The sequence below is a fragment of the Tachysurus fulvidraco genome, chromosome 4 (assembly GCF_022655615.1).
Source record: "Tachysurus fulvidraco isolate hzauxx_2018 chromosome 4, HZAU_PFXX_2.0, whole genome shotgun sequence".
NCBI lineage: Eukaryota > Metazoa > Chordata > Actinopteri > Siluriformes > Bagridae > Tachysurus > Tachysurus fulvidraco.
In genome coordinates this window covers 25,650,744-25,669,939 of record NC_062521.1, presented here as the reverse complement: position 1 = coordinate 25,669,939, position 19,196 = coordinate 25,650,744, and the positions used below count along the sequence as shown (strand labels likewise).

General features: G+C 37.3%; 1 protein-coding gene across 1 annotated transcript; it reads left to right on the top strand.

Annotated features, from left to right (window-relative positions):
- Window positions 1-669: 669 nt before the first annotated feature.
- LOC113642505 (von Willebrand factor A domain-containing protein 7-like) lies at window positions 670-15,725 on the top strand. The gene is made up of 16 exons (XM_027146061.2): window positions 670-1,855; window positions 1,956-2,161; window positions 2,274-2,546; window positions 2,783-2,876; window positions 3,861-3,974; window positions 4,200-4,380; window positions 4,539-4,708; window positions 8,865-8,977; window positions 9,309-9,425; window positions 10,345-10,530; window positions 10,726-10,858; window positions 10,956-11,108; window positions 11,242-11,331; window positions 11,422-11,690; window positions 13,528-13,821; window positions 14,219-15,725. Exons 2-16 carry the CDS (start codon window positions 1,964-1,966, stop codon window positions 14,714-14,716), a joined length of 2,883 nt encoding a protein of 960 aa, XP_027001862.2. The 5' UTR covers window positions 670-1,855; window positions 1,956-1,963; the 3' UTR covers window positions 14,717-15,725.
- The last annotated feature ends 3,471 nt before the right edge of the window (window positions 15,726-19,196 follow it).

Below are 19,196 nucleotides of genomic sequence, written 5' to 3'. Positions count from 1 at the left end.
AATTTGAAGCACATGCAGGGAAGACTCCATTTCACAGGGTAATGCCAAAGCAGATGCAGCAGCAAAGGCAGCCGCAAAAAAATAATCCTCTATGAAAAAAGAAACTTTGTGTATTTTGAAAATATGAACTCCCACAGCTGACCTTGAAGATCTTCAGGCACATTGCACAGCAGGAGAAAGAGCAGCATGGAGAAAAGCATGATGTGTGATAAGAAATGGGGTTTGGTACAGGCCCAATGACAAACCATGCTTGCCAAATAAATTGTTTCCTTACTATAATACATTATCGCATGAGTAAGATCATGACTCAAAAGGAGGGAGTTACAACAATATCTCAAGATATTGGTACACCAAGTACTCCGAAATATTTTGTAAGCGATGCTGTGTTAGATAGATAGATAGATAGATAGATAGATAGATAGATAGATAGATAGATAGATAGATAGATAGATAGATTTGCTTTGTGAATTAAATCACTCATTATCAAATAAGCATATAGAAGATTCTTACTGCTAACATGTCTTAAAACATAAAGAATTAATTATAAAACAGTATGTTACAATTATTATAGTTCTAAAATAATTACACTTGAGCCATATGTTAAAAGGTTAAGTAGTTTATTCAAATCAAAAACCTAGAAAAAGTTATTTATTTAATAAACAGTCATATAGCCGGACTCAGCGCTATAAGGGCCTGAGGACCTGACGGAGAGGCTGGTGAAGTGGGAGAGATGGGACGCATGAAGGAATGGGTAGATGCTGAAGAGACAGGAGATTGAGCTCAGGGCAGCAAGGGCCAACATGAAGGCAACCATCAGTTTGGGTAAACTGCTCATTTGTATCACACAGGGAAGTCGTGGCCTAATGGTTAGAGAGTTTGCCTCCTAACCCTAAGGTTGTGGGTTCGAGTCTTATGCCGGCCACGACTGAGGTGCCCTTGAGCAAGGCACCGAACCCCCCAACTGATCCCTGCGTGTTGCAGCATATGACTGCCCACTGCTCCGGGTGTGTGTTCATGGTGTGTGTGTGTGTTCACTGCTGTGTGTGTGCACTCTGCTAAATGCAGAGAACGAATTCTGAGTATGGGTCACCGTACTTAGCCATACTGTATGTCACGCCACTTTCACTTTCAGAGGGGTTTGGGTGGATTCTTTGGAAGTAAAAGGTTTCCTAACGATGTGTGAAGGCATGACAAGACACTCAGGCACTTCAGAGTCACTGATATGTTCACAAAACTTGACAAGCTGCCAGCAACGGTATGATAATAGAAATCCATCTGGCTGCTTGGAAGAGGTGGAACAAGCAGGATGCATCCTTTGGAAAGCCCCGCTGAGATTGAGGCTGTTGATCTAAGGAAGGGGAGTAATTAGTAACTTTTAGTGGGAATAATGGAACGAATGCTTAAAAAATACACAAGCAAACACAGTGTGAGAAATAACAGGCTGAGATCATGAAAAAACAATGAACTTACTGTAGCAAGCTAGCAAATAAGCATAAGCAAAACTAGCAATAGTATGACAAAATAGTAAGGGGAATTTTGAGAAACTATGTAAATTAATATGGGGGGCTTCTGGTACAACTCTGAGAAATAATCGGAAATTGCCTGAAATTTTCCTTGAGCTCAATAGATTTGTTAGCTGATTGACTGAAATAAAGATGTTTGCGCCTTCTCATCGATGAAGACAAAAGACCCTGGTTCACCCTGTGATGTGTCCACTTGGAGGAGGACTCTCAACATGGGAGTGTCTTCCATTCCCTCTTTTGTGATGCTTTTCATGACTAGTATAGGCACAAAAGTGTGTTCATCACTAGAGAGTGTACATCCACTGCAGACATCTGATGCTTCAAGCTTTAAGGTATGATTTACACTACACTGACATAGGGATGTAATTAATTAAGGTTTGCTGAAAGAAATATTGAGATGGCAGATTATTTCTACTCTTTTTCTTTTCACAGACTTAAAGATGATCGTCACAAATGTACAGTTTCAAACACCGGTTTGTCTGTATCTTATAATGATCCTCATAAGTCAGACAATGGCTTTTATGCCAATGTTTACAAATTCTATAAAGCATCAGGACATAACTCGTGATGCAATTCTACAGACAACAGCTGATGTCTGCAAACAGCAAGCACTCAATAAGGGACGAAATTTTGTTCTGGTGAATAAATTTTTTTTTTATATATTTTCATATATTGCATAAATAATCATTTTAATGGCAATTTAAAGATTATGTTTTTTTTTTTTTTTTTCATTTTATCTTTCTACCCCAGAAATTGCCAATGAATGTAAACTCAGTGGCAGAAGCTTGTTCCTCGTCTCAATCAGCCAAACATTTTCAAAGGAGCATCGATGAGATAAGTCATCACAATGCCTGGGTTGACTTTTGGAAATTTTTTACACCAAGTTACCATTTTTGCAATGAGGAGATTTTGGCTGGAAGGGATATTATTACTGCAGGAGTTTCTGCTGCCAAATACAGTGTCAAAATGGGACGATATGAAACTGCCAGAGAGAGACTTGGTAAAATCTTACACCCTTTGCAGGTATGACGCCATGTCACTGAAGAATAGCAGAATTGCTAAAAATTAAGGTAAAGATATATATGTAGAAATTTAATATAAGTTAGACATTGAACAGCATTGGTGTAATGCTTTATTGGGACATTACTTTAGTTGGTTAGTATTAACAGAATGTGAGGCTTGTTTACTTCTTGAAAAAAAAAAATGTAATTTGTATGATTGTGTTGTAATTCAGTCCCAGCTTCATGTCTTTCCCTAAGGATTTCTACAGTCATAGTAACTGGATTGAGATGGGAAAGCGAAAACCTTACCCCAACCTGATTAAACCACACACCCCGATTAACAACATAGCAGGTAAATAAACACAGTGTAGATATATGGGTGTTTGTTGTGAATTTGTGGTTTACCTTTACATGTATTTCCTGTTCCCTTAAAAGTAAATGTACTTAGTGTCAGGATCTAGCATGGACTTTATGACATTTGTTTATGTTTTGTGGTCATGTGTCTGCCCCGCCCTTGTCTAATTCCATCCCGCCTTAGCACACCTGTCCATTATGTGTCTGATTGTCTTCCTTATTTGTCCATGCCGTGTTGTCTTTGTATGGTCTTCATGTGCTCGGTCTTGTTTTTTCTTTTTCCCAGGGTTTCTCGGTTTTGTATGTGTTATGTTGAATAAATTGTGTTTTTAGCTATCCATGCATTTGGGTCTGAATTTTATCATGAAGACACCCCTGTTTTCTGTCAAAAAACATGATTTATTAATATAAATTAGGAACACATTTTTGTGTAAAAGACGAAATCGCTGATGAAAGATTAACTTAGATAGATAGATAGATAGATAGATAGATAGATAGATAGATAGATAGATAGATAGATAGATAGAAATTTTGATTAAACTGTATGTTTTAGAGTTTACATTAAATATGAAATGTGTCATGAAATTGTGATTGTAACACTGTGATTTCTTGCAAAAAGACAATCATAAGTGAGGTAGTGTATGACAAATTTCCTCTGCCTTCTGAAACAGGATTTGTTGAGGTTGTGGAAGGGAGTTTCATGTCACAGGTCATACCCAAGACTGGGGTAGTTATACAGCATCAGCAAGGTCTCTTCCAGGCAAAGATTTCAAGCTCTTTTGAAGAAATGCAAAAATTGTGTTCAGTGTATCCATGGCAAAACTTGTATCATGTATACTAACGCTGCATGTGGAAATAAATTCTGCACCATGGACAATGCAATCACAAAAAGAATCCATAGCAGCACATTTTTTTTTAGAGGAAATGACACAGATTTTATGTCATACAACCTAAGTTTCTAGGTTTCTTATCTTTTTGCCAGATTCGGAAACATGCAGAAAATGTACAAGCAGAATCTGCAGAGGCAACATCCTGGAAGATGTCCTCAAAAAGCAGAAACTAACAACAGCATACTTTGGCTGGTCCAAACCAAGAGGTAATGCCTCAAAGACTAAGCATAAAAATAAAGTCAGAAGTATTTAATAGGAGATGAACATAAAGAAAATTATCTGATAAATATTTTTAGATTTTCCAGTTTTACCTGTTTAATTGAATCTGTTAAATTTTGAACTGCAATATTAATAAAACAAGTTAGATTGTGTTTACTCTGACATACAAGTTAAATATGTTGTTATCTTAAAATTTCTGTTTGAACCTCAAGGAAAATGCAGTCATGGGGGACGTTCTGATCCATCAAGTTGGTTTCAAGGTGGTATAAATAAGGATACTGATGACTCCGACCATGGTTATCTGCATTATGAGGCAGCATCGGTAGCTACTGCTGCTACCAGAGAACTACTGCAGGATATAAGAGCAGCAACTGGGGATTCTGAATTTCTTAGGTATAAGAACAAGTCTATTACTGTATAAATATGTTGAGTAATAATATAAATAAAAGCACAGACAAATGCATGCTACTATGTACTTTATCAGCAAACCCAGGAATATCTACTCAGTAGTACAGTTGTTTGTGACACTGCTCTTAAATGTCACCCCACAGACTGATGGGATTCCGCCAGACTTCAGTACTGTGTTTTGTTGTTGATACCACTGGCAGTATGTCTGATGAAATTAATGAGATCAGGAGAGTTTATTCATCGATCATTGACAGTAAAGTAGGCACAGCTGTTCAACCTTCAGAATACATCCTTGTGCCATTTAATGACCCTGGTAAGTCTGATTCCTAAATTGTTTTCAAATATGAATTTTAAAAGGAAACTATTTTACTACTTTAAGATGTATGTGATTACATGCATAATAAACATAAATGGATTTAATGCTATACAGTATGTGTACTGTGAAACTATTAAATTCATTTCTATGTCAATTGTATAGAACTTTTAACAAAGGATATTGTGTCACAGCAGCTTTACAGATTATACAAAATAATAAACAAAAAGTTGAGATTTAATATTAAACTTATATTTAAATTTATTTGTAATCATTACTAATGAGCAACCCTGAGGAAAACATGGCAATGAAAAAGAGATGGTATGAGGAAGAATCCTTGAGAGGAATAAGACACAAAAGTTTGCCTGTCATTATTTGACACTGGAGGGCGTGATTATAAATCATTATAAACACTAGAAAGGGTGATTTATCAAAAACAACATTTTATCTTTTTAGTTTGATTATAAATAATAATGTCCTTTCTACAGTTATATACAGTCATTTGCAGTTGTGTAACAGAGCTCCTGAGCAAATCTGAAATTAGCTTAACATCTGAGTTCATTGTAGATTAAAAGCTAACTACTCCATGTCAGAGCCTTAGAATGTATGATAGGTTGTTATATGTTAGGTTGTTATATGCTCATTGTTGTCAGATCAAATGTACTGGAGCACAAAGTAATGGGATGTATTATGCTTATGCCTGGCTAAAGAGATATACATTTAATCAGCATTTAAACTTGTATAGTGTGTCTGGATAGGGATTTAGATTTATTTCTAATGAGCAAGCTAGAGATCATGGTGAAATGAAATCCTCCCTGATATGGTAAAAATCACACAAGGCAGAACGAACAGGGATCATTAGTTGTTGTTTTTTTTAAATACCAATTTAAGGGGAGTATATTGGGGAGTATATTCTGTGGAAAGAGCAAGCAGACATTCTGCCAAGACTAGCTATGGACATGTATGAATGTCTCTGTGTCTGTGTGGGTACTTTTTATTATTATTATTATTATTATTATTATTATTATTATTATTATTATTATTTTTTTTTTTTATATTTTGAAAGAGTTGAGAATGACTGAACTCTCCATGCCCATAAACCCTCCAAATTTACACCATTACATAAAAGAAAAGCTATTAACAAAATTTTTGATGAACGAAATAGGATTTTATCCTTGACTTGAAGACTGAGACTGGGCCTGTGTCTAGAACAAAAAATGGAAGATTGTTCCATAACAGAGATATGATAACTTTACAGACATAAGATAAAATTTGAGAAGGAAAGAAGTGGTGGAATTTGAAAAAAGAAGAATGTTGTGAGGAATTCAGACAGAAGCTGAGACAGAGTTTGGGTAGCCAGGAGAAGGAGAAAAGAAGATAAGGAAACATGGTGGTGGAACAAGAAAGTACAGGACAGCATTCAGAGGAAGAGGCTAGTTAAAAAGAATTGGGATGTAGAAAGGTCTGAAGAAAATAGACAGGATTACAAGACATTGCTGTGCCTAGTGAAGAGGGATGTGGTAGGCCAAACAGAAGGCATACAATGAGTTGTATGTCAGGTTAGACAAAAGGGACTTACTGTAGTACACATTAGCGAGACAGAGACATAGAGATTGGAAGGATGTGCAACAGATAAGGGTGGTTAACGATAGAAATGCAAAGATGTTAACAGGTGAGGAGAGAGTGCTGAGAAGATTGAATTACTATTTTGAGCTGATGAATGAGGAAAGTGAGAGGTAAAGAAGGGGGGGGAAGAGGTGAACTTTGTAGAGTAGGAAATAGCAAAGATTAGAAAGGATGAGGTGAGGAAGGCTCTGAGGTGAATCATGAGTGGAAAGGCTGTTGGTCCTGAAGACATACCTGTGGAGGTCTAGGAGAGATAGCAGTGGAGTTTCTATCAAGATTGTTCAACAGGAATTTAGAAACTGAGAAGATGCCTGAGGAATGGAGGAGAAGTGTTTTAGTGCCGTTTTAGTTTAATCTTTAAGAACAAGAGTGATGTGCAGAGTTGTAGCAGCTACAGAGGTATACAGTTATAAAGTGTAAAGGGAAAGAGTGGTGGAAGCTAGGCTAAAAAAAAAGGAGAGAAAGATGCACTGCATTTTTGTGGGTTTAGAGAAAGTGTATGACAGGGTGCCCAGAGAGGAGCTATGGTACTGTATGAGGATGTCAAGAGTGGCAGGAGTATGACAGCAGTAAGATGTGCTGCAGGTCATACAAAGTGGTTCAAGGTGGAGATGGGGCTACATCAAGGATCAGCTTTGAGTACCTTCTTGTTTGATGGATAGGTTGACATATGAAGTCAGACAGGAATCTCCATGGACAATTATGTTTGCGGCTGACTTTGTGGTCTGTAGTGAGAGTAGAGAGCAGGTGGAGGAACACCTCGAAAGGTGGAGGTCTGCTCTAGAAAGAAGAAGAATGAAAGTAGTGGTAAGACAGAATACATGTGTATGAATGAGAGGGATGGAAATAGAACAGTGAGGTTACAGGGGGCTGAGGTCAAGAAGGTGCAGAAGTTTAAGTATTTGGTGTAAACTGTCCAGTGTGATGGAAAAGAGGTGAAGAGGCAAGTGTAGGCAGGTTGGAGTGGGTGGAGGGAGTGTTGCGTGACAGAAGATTGTCAGCAAGAATCAAAGGAAAGGTGTATGTGACAGCAGTGAGACCAGATATGCTGTAGATGTACAGTAAGAGACTGTAGCAGTGAGGAAAAGACATGAGGCAGAGATGGAGGTAGCAGAGATGAGGATGTTGAGGTTCTGTTTAGGAGTGACGAGGATTGGACAGGATGAGGAACGAGCACATCAGAGGGACAGCTCAGGTTGTCTGGGGAGAAGGTCAGAGAGGCTAGATTGAGATGGTTTGGACATGTACAGAGGAGGGAGATGGTTATATTGGTAGAAGGATGTTGGAGATGGAGCTGCCAGGTAAAAGGTCAAGAGGAAGGTCAAAGATTAGATATATGGAGGTGTTGAAAGAGGACATGAAGGTAATTTACGCAAGAGTAAAAGAAGCCAAGGATAGAGTTAGGTATAAACAGATAGTACAAAAGTAGAAGAAGAAAAAATTGATTTCAGTTATCACTTATGGTATAGATTACATGAACATTTCCTCAACAGCTTCTACCTATGAAGTGCATACACTTATTAGGTGGAGTTTCTGCTATAAAGATCACTGTGTAATTTGCTAGTATAGAAACAATTAAAAAAGTGATTTGATAAAATGTGACTGGACTTGCAGTCAGGACTACTGTCAGAACTGTTATAGTAAATTAGTCAGAATTTGAAATTCATGAGACTAGTGTTTCCAATAGCAAAAAAAAAGAAAAAGAAAAAAGTTAAATTTTTTCATGTCATGAATAAAAACAGAAAAGTAATTTTCATATTATATATAATGTTAAATAAAAGAAGAAATTGAGCCACTTCGTCAATCCTGATGTTCTACCAATGGCTGGAGTCTCGTCGCCCTTTGGTCACCTTGCCAGGGATTGATCTGCATGGTCAGCCAATGTCTCATGGGATTGTTGTGTATAAAGCTGCCCGGAGACTGTCATGCCTTCTTTTGAATGTTGTGTCAGTCAACTGTATGGTCTGGTCTTTATCAGCAACCAGGTCTGTGTGAACTCAGAGTTTACGATGACCCATTAGTTCCTCTCGGCTGCACTATTATAAACTATTGTAGAAAGGACAATATTTACATTTACACTATTTACTGTAGTCACACAAATGAGGATGAGGTTCCCTTCTGAGCCTGAAGGTTTCTTCCTCTTATCAATTTTTTTCTTGCCGCCGTCAGCTCCGGCTTGTTCATTAGGGATAGGGATAGTTATATAGAAAAAGTTTTTTTTTTCTAAATTAATTGTAAACTTTAATTGTTTATATTCATTTATTTATTTTTACCCTTATTTTTCTTCTTCTTATTATTATTATTAATTATTATATATTTATTTCTTTTTCATTTCCATATGTCTGTAAAGCTGCTTTGAGACAATGGAAAATTGTTAAAAGCACTATACATATAAATTGAACTGAATTGAAAATGAATATTATCTGTGCTTCATAGACGCTGCTTTTTATCTAAGCAGAGACAAAATCATTAAGCATAACATTATAAAATGGATTGATTAAACAAAAAAAATTGTTGCTCATTCTTTCAGATTATGGCCCACTAACAAGAACATCTGATCCTAATGTGTTTAAAAAAAAGCTTAATGCACTTCGAGCTCATGATGGAGGAGATGTACCTGAAATGTGTTTTTCAGGTCTCCAGGTAATTTCCTAACGTATTGCTTTTTGAATATCCTGAAATATATACCAGCAAAATTAAGCTCATTAATGCTTTCTTGATTCATGTACAAATTCATATATTTGTGTGAATAAAAATGTATTTCTGTTTCTAAAATATATATTCAAAAAGATGTCAAGTGGGCTAAATAGCATCAAGTGCTTCCTTAAATTCATTTGGTCATGAATTTTTTTTTTATATAAATGGCTATTTATATAATTTTATATATATATTTAAAAATGCCTCTGTCATTTGGACATTCCTGACAGAAATTACAAGCATGCATATTACTATCAGTGTTTCCTTTCCATTCTAGCTCGCCCTCACTGGATCTCCACCACAAACTCAGATTTTTGTTTTCACTGATGCTGATGCAAAAGATAAATGGTTGGCAAGCACCGTGAAAGCACTGATTGAGAAAACAAAGTCTGTTGTGAGTAAATGCAAATCTTTTTTTTTATGTTCTGTTTTTTTCTCAGTTTGCTTTGGCCCAAAATAGATTTAAAGTTCTCAAAACATTAAATGCAAGTACTACAGGCATTTATACTGTGAGCAAATCTTTGTATTACCTACAGAAGGAAGAAACTATTTAAACCATTAACTTCTATTTCTTAAAAAAAATTAATTAATCATAGTTAATCAAAACAAAACAAAGACACGTGAAGGAAGAGAACAGGTTATGGTCAGGAAAAAGGAAAAATGAGAATGCTGAAGAAATCTTGCAGGTAAACACATGGAATGTGCACATCACAACAAAGAAAACACAAATATGGGTTTAAATAACTGGGAGTGTGACTGGGACTGAAGCTAGGCATGAGACATAAAACATGTGATAGCCTAGTGGTTAAGGTGTTGGACTACTGGTCAGAAGGTCATGCCACCAAGCTGCCACTGCTGGGCTGTTGAGCAAGGCCCTTAACCATCAATTGCTCAGATGTATAAATTGAAATAAAATGCAAGTCACTCTAGATAAGTGTGTCTGCTAAATGCAAGAAATGTGAATGTAAAATAGACATAGACTGACGAAGTGCCTGAACCTTAGATTGGTGCATGGCCTGGTACTAGTACAGGGCCTAGGAGGCTACCATAAAGATAAAGCATAAAGCATACCATAAACCAATGCAAAATGCTTATAATGCTCTGGTGAAATGTCTAATTAGTTTGCAGTACTCCACAGTGTTAAGAGACTATAACATATACAGACACACAACAATTATTGATACGGTTAATTAAAACATTTCAAAGTTTTGAAATTATGCTGATCATTAATTCTGTCTAAACTTAATTCTAATTAATGATGAGATTATCTTTAACCACTTAGCAATTATGTTTTCTTTTTTCCCAATCTGAAGGTGAACTTTATGCTAACGCCACAGCCTAGTCGTCTCCACAAGCGAGCATCCACTGGGCTTTCCACTCAGCTGAACGAGGTCTACTATGACCTGGCTCAGGACTCTGGAGGTCAGGCTATAGAAGTAACCAAGGAAACACTAAGCCAGGCCACTAGCATTATTGCAGATATCTCCAGCTCTACACTGGTAATTACAGATTAACTTTAAACCTTATAGCTTGCTGCTGCACTACAGCTCATAAAAAATATTCTAAAGAAACTTTAGTGCTGAAGTTAAAATGATATAATAATTTTAAAAAAGTGTAGAAAACTTCTTATTTTATAGTTCATATTAGCACTGAGTAATATTAGCAGAGTAACAATCACATTTCTGCTTCTTCAGGTCACACTATTCCAGGCTGTTAGAAAAACAGTAGATACTGAAAACTTCTCGGTCTTTGTGGATTCCTCTGTGCAAAACCTGACAATTTACATCACAGGCAACTCTCCAGATTACACTATCACTAGTCCCTCAGGTGTGTAGATTGTAATACATCTCCAATAACCCTCCAATAACATCAAGTTAATGCAATGCTAGACTAAATATTCATAATGTGCTATTATCTAACCCAGGAGTCTCACAGAGCAGCACTGAACTAAATGGGATGTTGGGTCTTATTCAGAGAGTCGGTAACTTCCATACAGTGCGACCAAATATTGCAGAGCAGGTTGGATTGTGGCTCTTCAGTATTAAATCCAAACAGATGTACACCATCAAAGTTGTTGGTACAATCTTTGCAACTCTCTTCTGATTATCTGTGAATTAATAAATGACAGAAATGAAAGATGTGCTTCAGTGAGTAAATAGATCTGTCTGTCTGTCTGTTTGTCTTTATCTCTGTTTGTTTTTAATATTCAGGTCAAAGTGCTGTTGACTTCATGTTTGACTTTGTAGAACTTTCCCAAGGGCTTCATCCAAGCTATTCTGTATTAAACAGCAGGCCTGCAAGTAAGTCAATAACTTTGCCTAACAGATAATTAGTTAACTCTGTTTACATTTTTAGCTTATATTTTTATTCTATTTTTCACTTCAATTTAGATAGCAATGTCACCCTGTTGGTGTCCATGGTCGGTGGGGACAGTGTGAGTCTTACAGAGGTGTCTCTGGTCAAAGCCTCAAGTTCAATTTCTTTAAATGGGTCACTAGAAGAAGTAGCTAGTGGCCAGTACTTAGTGACCTTCAACAGCATCCCAGCACGAGAGTTTACTGTTCGTGTGTTTGGACAGATCAGTGTCTCTAGGTATTCAGCTAACACCTTTCAGAGACAGTCACCAACTCAATTCCAAGCATCAACTGTGACCATTACTGTAAGTCTGAATACAAAATATTCCTACATAATATAATCCAGTTGAAGCAAATACAAAATTATCTTTTTCTTGATACCCTAATAAAAGGGACTATATAATTATATTATATTATATTATATTGTTATATAATACATCTAAGATGCTAACTGTATATCCGTTTCTAATGGATGAAGCCTTGGCCTGGAGGTGTGGTCATCAGGTGGTCCCCAGTCTTCACTGGGTGTTTCGACCCTTAACCACAACACCCTATAGTATTGGGTCAGCAGTGACTGGCCAGGTCACTGCCCCTCTCCTCCACGTTTCCAGCTTGTAAACTCTCTCTTATGCCAGAGCCAACAGGAGGCTCTCTCTGCCACTTCCCCCAGCTTATGAACACCTGCTTTCCTCAAGTGTCCTCTCAGTCTAACCATTGTCAATAGATTCAACACAGATTGAGCTGGGAATCCACAACATCTGACTTCCACCGTCATCAGTCAACATGTCCACCCTTTGTCCTGGCAGCCTTCAACAAGTTGCTGGTATTTTGACTTTTTCTCTCTGCAGATTCCTCACAGCCCTCCTCCCACGGCAACGTGAACTCCACCATGATGATCTTCCTTCCCTCCAGAGACCACATGATGATATCGGGCCTTAGAGTTGTAGCCAGTACCGCCTTGGGGAAGTGGAGTTTCCTCCCCAGTTCAACCTCCATTTCCCATCCCTTGGCTGACTGCAGAAGGTTCTGCTTGTCTTGGCTGTGGACGACAGGTCTTTGGCCTTCTTTCACAAAGGCAATGGTGCTCAGCAATGGTCTTACTTCTTCCTCCTTTCTTGCTCAAGGATGTCTGCAAGCACTGCCAACACCTTGTCATGGTTCCACCTGTATCTCCCCTGTGTCACTGCGGTCTTGCACCCTGACAGAATGCAGAACACAGTTCACTACATGTGATTGTCTTCTTGGGGAGGTTCCATCTCGTCCAGGCACCTTGAGTTGCAAGCTCGATGGATTTTGCTTCTCATTTCTTCCTCAAGGTTTTGAATGTTATCCTGGATCATGGTTCTCTTCTCCCTAAGAGTTGACTTTGACCACTTCTGGAAATGTGATGTTCCTAAACCCTGCCTTCCAGTACAAGCGTTTCCCATGATATCTTTGGTCATAAGCGAACATTCTGTCTGGTTTATTGCTGTGCCGGCGGCCCACTTGCGGCCTGATATTGTTCTGATTCCTGCTTCCCTGGTAAGTTGTAAGTCCCTATATGTCAGGGACAGTCTGCAATTAGCATCTTTAAACTCCTCCACCACTGATGACAGGGGAAGCTGGGGCTGGCCCTTGGTAAAGCCCCAAGGATGTAAAGCTTCCCAACCATCTTCTAAGGTGCTTGTTGAACTTTCTCTCCATTTCTTCAACTGTTGGTAGGAGCACCTCATATACAGTGAGAATCCACATGAGTCTTGGGAGCAGGCTGTGTTGGTAAATCCAGCACTTGTATTTCCCAGGCAGGCCAGACTTGTCGATCTTCTTCAGCCACTCTTCAACTTGTCTTCCGGTGCTGGAAATGTTCTTGTCTGACAGGGAATCATCATACCACTTTCCCAGGCATCTAATTTGGTTGCCCTGGATGTTATGTGGATGTAATATAATATAATATAATATAATATAATATAATATAATATAATATAATATAATATAACCATTTAATTGCACTCATTATTATTGTATAAAGTATTTATATATTATAAATAAATTTCATGGTTCAGAATATTTATTGCTCATGAAAAGATGATTGTAATGGCATTAAAAGCATTAGTTTTTCAGTTTATTCTGTTACAGTTTACTTTCTTTCATTATTACTCTCAGACTCAACCTGTTGAAACAATGGAACCAGGAAAACAATTCACTCTCCCTTTCACTCTTGCGACCAATGGCACTGCTGGAAGCTTTAATATTAGAGTTAGCAATGATCACAATTTTGAAACTCAGTTTAACAGATCCATAACTCTTGAGAGTGGAGTCAGTGTGAATGATACAGTAACTCTGACTGTACCTAAAAACACTTCCTCTGGAACTGATGTCACTGTGACAATTGAAGCTGAAGCAGTTGATGGAAGCGACTCCAACTACGCTGTGCTACATATCGCTATCATTGCTCCGGTAATTACTAAAAATACATTAAATATTCCAGGACACTGTCGAAGGACTTATTAATGTCTATATTGTGTTGTTGAAGAGAAGCACATTTAGATTGAGTTTAGGTTAAGTTGGCAGGTCATACCATTATACCTCAATACAACCACTACTATGATATTTATTTCATGTCTTTGTGGACATCTATTAAAACCTGCTGAACAGCTAAAAAAAAAAGGAAATTTAATAGATTAAAACCTTGTTTCACCCGATTTTGTGTTTGGGATACATGCCACAGGGAAATGTATCCCAAATAAAAATATTCTATTTGGATGAAATATTTTAATTTTCTAAGTATAAACAAGACAAAATGGCAAAATGTCTAAACTGAAATTAATGCTGAACTGTTTTCTCCTCCTTAAAGATGACAGATTTTACTCCTCCCTTGTGTGAGGCAGTCAGTGTAAATGCTAACTGCTCAGGCAACTGCAGCCTCTCCTCATGGCACCTCACTGCTAATGTGACTGATGGAAATGGGTCAGGAATTCAGAGTGTGAGAATCCTTCAGGGAAACGGCAACCTCACCACTACCACTGTGTTCAGTGACACAGGTGTGAATGTCACTATGGTCACCTACAATGCCTCTTGCTGTTCACAGGACCTGGAACTGGTTGCAGTGGATAAAGCAGGAAATGTTGCTTCCTGTTTTAATTTTGTAAGAGCTACAGAACTAAGCACCAGCACTGCACCCGCTATAACAGCAACTACCACCACCAACACCACCACTATCCCCACAAATACAACTACAACATCCATGTCTCGACCAACCATCCAAACCGGCACTAATAGTGTTGAATGTTGCTTGATTTTGCCAGTCTTCCTTTGGCTCAATGTTGTAGTATCAGTTTACCAATTCATGTAGCTCTAAGTAAACAAAGAAAACCAAGAAATCTATGGTATATTAATCTTTTATATAATTTTCACTTTCTTTTTTGTTCTTAAATAGTTGGTATTGTTATTCACATACAAGAAAAAACCCGTTTCCTGAATCTTTTCAGTGTACAGAGAAAATACAGGATTATTGCTGTTACATGCAAATAGGGTTATAATGTTTATAAAGTGGTATCTGGTATTTCTCACTTTCATTGAATAATTCTATTTTATTGGCAAAATGTATGCATTTATTTTTAAATAAGACGAATTATAAAAAGATGTACAGATAATGAAAACACCTATTTTGTTAGTATCTATCTTGCATTTACAATGCTTCCAGGAGAAACACAACCATATCCCATGCATAATAATACATCCAAACCTATGTTTAAGCAGATTTTAATTGTATGCATGATTTTATTGGTATAGATAAATTCTGCATAAATCTAGTTTTAAGAATGTTGATGTTGAATTGAAATCTTTACACTTACTGTAACAAATTAAAAATGTAGCATGATTTACTGCTTCAAACTAATTGACAAACTAGCTAATACAAACTTACAAAAAGTTACAAGAAGACATTCAGATTTTCATTTCATCAGGAAAGACAACCAAGTGCTAGAACCGTAGTGTGATGTTTGAAATGTGTTTATTTCTATTAGTACTGGCAGATAAATTAAGGAAAAGTGATTAAAAATCTTGATTTGACCTAAAGAGTTTTTCTCTGCATGTTGCATATTATGACACGTAACATAACCACTAACATAATTCACCAAAATTGTCTGATCTTAAAAATCTTGATTTGACCTAAAGAGTTTTTTTCTCTGCATGTTGCATATTATGACACATAACATAACCACTAACATAATTCACCAAAATTGTTTGGACATCTGAAAATCCTGTCAGTCTGTAGGCTATTCATAAAATATCATATAAATATTTGCATTTATGGGAAAATGTATTACACATTAAATAAATACTATTTGCTTAAGTCAAAATGGTGGTTTAGTAGAAATTTTCATTTCTTGCTTTTAAACCTTTAAAATGGCAGATTTGAAATTGTGTTTGATCTAAAACCAATGTGAGTAAATAGCTCATATTCACAAAATGATTTATTAAAACTTTTTCATCCTTTAATTTAAATTAAATTCTGTATATGTTCAAAGTGTTTGACAATTTAGGTTTGTGTGAGCCATAGTAGAGTATTTGCATTTATGCGTAAGGGTCCTGAAGGGTCCTGAAGGGTCCTGCGTAAGGGTACTAGGGATGTACCGATCTGATATTTCGGATAATCCTCTGGTGACCAAGTAAAGACTGGACCGGTGATCGTCAACCTCTGATTCAGTGAAAGAGAGGACGATGTCCTGTTTGCCTGAAATTGCGTCCCCATAACTCTCATTCCTGATATTGGTTGCTTAGTTTGATTCTGAAAAATGTATCCAGAGTGCTGGTAGCTTAGGATTTTAAAATAATCACTTCAAGGATATATAATTTAATTAATATTTTGCTTGTCTCCCCTCATCAATGTGTTGAGCCCAGCAGAAGTGTTGCTAGAAAAAAGCAGCAAACAAATAGCTTGCTACTGACTCTGAGATTGTTTAGCTTATATTTCAGGGTACAGTAAAAGCCTGTCATCTAAACTTTTTAGTAAAAAAAATATTTTTTACAAATAAAATATTTGTATAGGGCTTTTAACAATCGACATTTTCTTAAAGCAGCTAATGCATTATAAAAAGATTTATATAATACAATAATTCAAGATTTATTTTAGACATTTAAATGTGTTTGTATTTATTCACAATGAATGAAGTGTGACTGAGGTGACAAGGAAAAACTCCCTTGGATGGTAGAGGAAGAAACCTTGAGAGGAACCAGACTCAAAAGGCAACTGCAAAATGAGGCTCCTCCCTTTTCTGAGCACAGATGTTTTCCTGAACTTAATTATGCTGTATTAGTCTGACGTGTAGTTATAGGAACTGCAAACGTCTTACACTAGGGGATGACCCAGAAACAAGCTTCAATTCAACTTTAAAGCATCAAATCACGAAAAAACCTATTTACCTATTAAAGTTTATACTCTCAATAATTTTTTAAGCCCACACACAAAGCACAATATGATTCACAGCCTTCATACAATTAGAAAAAAATTTGACCAAACTGACCTAGGTGGCGCTAGACCGGTTTTTCCCTTACCTTTAGACGCGTCTCTTTCTTCACTGGGGTAATATATTCCAACACAAATAATCTACAAAAATCCACACAGGTCCAAGGAACTGAAATCTGTAAGCCTTTTAATCCAAAACGCTTTGGTCGCGCCGCAAATATTCCGTTAGTGTTCTGAAAACTGGAAACAGAAGTGCGCCATCATCTCGTTTTGCCGCTCTAACTCCTAATTGGGATATTCAAAAATTCAAGCCTACGTCATATTTATAGCCCAGGTCCTAACGAATCAAATAAGCCCTCATTTGAGCCAATCGGTGCTTGTATGGCAGAGATAGACGGCTGGGAAGCCAATGGTGGCATGACCTCATTTTTTGGGAACCCGCCTTTGACTGACAATTACTCCTTCCAATAGCAATGAAATGGGCTGGGACCTATACAGCTGTTTATCCAATAAGCAGACGATTCCAACGGTATGCGGCATGCCTTATGTTCTTTGCCTGTGTCTGCGTGAACTGGATGCGCGGAAGAATTCTTGCGTAATCCCTGACCTTTTGTCCCTCTCACAGCTCAGGGTGTCAAGTTACAGGCCTGTTTTCACACCAGAGTGATAGAGAGAGAGTCTAGGCTTGTTTTAGGCCTTTCAGACTGAGCCTGCAGCATTTTATTTCAAAGTTATACAGTAAACAAGTACACAAAAACGCTGCACCCGACGACCAGGGCCGTAGAAAAATATTCATATAAAATCCATTTTTGGGTCTTTTGACTTGAATTTTTTTTGGTGAAAGCCAAGACATGTGGCTCTGACTCTCAGTTGTTGTTTTGTCGCTAGCATGTTCCAGAAAAATAAGATTAATCAGTTTATCAGGTAAACAACCCAGGCGGAAATGAAAACCTTCATTCTAACCCCTGTAACTTTGTGCCAGTAAGGCCTAGAATCGAAAACTAGTTTCTGAAACCAGAGAATCTCTTCTTTCAAATGAGACCAGGCTCACCCCTGTGTGTCAAAGTATATGGGAGCTGTACCACTGTTTGTTGGGCAAGTCATATAGGCGGAGATCCTTAAGAGGGAGTCATTGCAACCTGATTAATAACATAGCCAGTAAATAAAATGGGTGTTGGTATTTAGGTGTTTCTCTAGTGGTGTGTTACTCTAATTATTACATTTAATACATTTTTTGAGAGACTCAGCTCATATTGTTCATCACTCATTCTGGGTAATACGCCGTTTGGGGCTTGGCCATTTGGAATTCTGGCGGGCCTGCAACAGATATCATGATGATTATCACCTTTGTTTTATTTTCAATAAGACACATATGTGGGTTTCTTAATGCTTTCAATGACGTCGGTAACCAGAGAGAGAGAGTTAAATAGCTGGTTGAACTTGTGAAATGTGAGTTGAAATGCTAGTGAACAAGTTAGTGACGGTTTCTGTAGTTTACTTTCGTTTCTGTTTGCCTTTTTGAATGAAAAAACACATGACCTCAGAGCAATGGGAAACAAGGTGCAATGTTTTGAAAGAATTTAGTTCAATTAAAACTGATAGTTATGTTAAAAATAAAAATTAAAAAATAATAAATAAAAATCAGTTTTTAATTGCGATTCTTTTGAAACTTCTTAAAGCTTTGACTCTAAAATTATATTTTACCAACATTATATGGAAATGTAGTTTATATTTATTTTATCATTTTGCCTAATAACTCTTCAGAAACAAGGTCAGGTCATTAGGAATGGTATGCAGTGATTTAAAGAAAGCAGCCAAATATTTATAAATGACCTAATAAAAAGATTTTAATACAAAAATACATTTCATTGATGACAAAATTGAATGTGATTGAATGTTCCATAATTATTTCATTACAGATGATAGTGTAAACAGAGAAGACTGGATACATCAGAGATGATGATAAGGCTTGTGTTTAAATACTTGGACTGAGGTACCTGAGCAGATAAGGCAGTCTGATACTGTCAGGGATCAGCGCAGATCCGTCAGGGATCAGCGCAGACTTATGGCCATGTGCGTTTGTGTTTGTTTGTGTCACATGATTGCCCCGTCCACGTCTGCTCCTCCCGGTCATCACACCTGTTCCCCATTGTGTGTGATTGTCCCTGTCTGTATATATGTGAGCGGCTTCATTAATAATAATGTTAGTTCCCTGTGTAGTGTGGTTTATGTTTGTCTTCCTCAAGTATTAAACCCCTTTCATTTGAAGCTATCCTGCGTACACGTCTGTCTCCAAGCCACCTCCGTCCGGGGCCGGACAGAATGAAGCCGCCTCATCGACCTGGGGGCCCTTCAGCTCGGAGGC

What these genes read in the sequence shown, in the direction of transcription:
- LOC113642505 (XM_027146061.2), top strand. Translation starts at nt 1,964, where the DNA reads ATGATCGTCACAAATGTACAGTTTCAAACACCGGTTTGTCTGTATCTT. An exon ending in GGGGATTCTGAATTTCTTAG is followed by an intron (nt 4,381 to 4,538) that starts GTATAAGAACAA and finishes GTCACCCCACAG; the next exon opens with ACTGATGGGATTCCGCCAGA. An exon ending in ATTAAACAGCAGGCCTGCAA is followed by an intron (nt 11,332 to 11,421) that starts GTAAGTCAATAA and finishes ACTTCAATTTAG; the next exon opens with ATAGCAATGTCACCCTGTTG.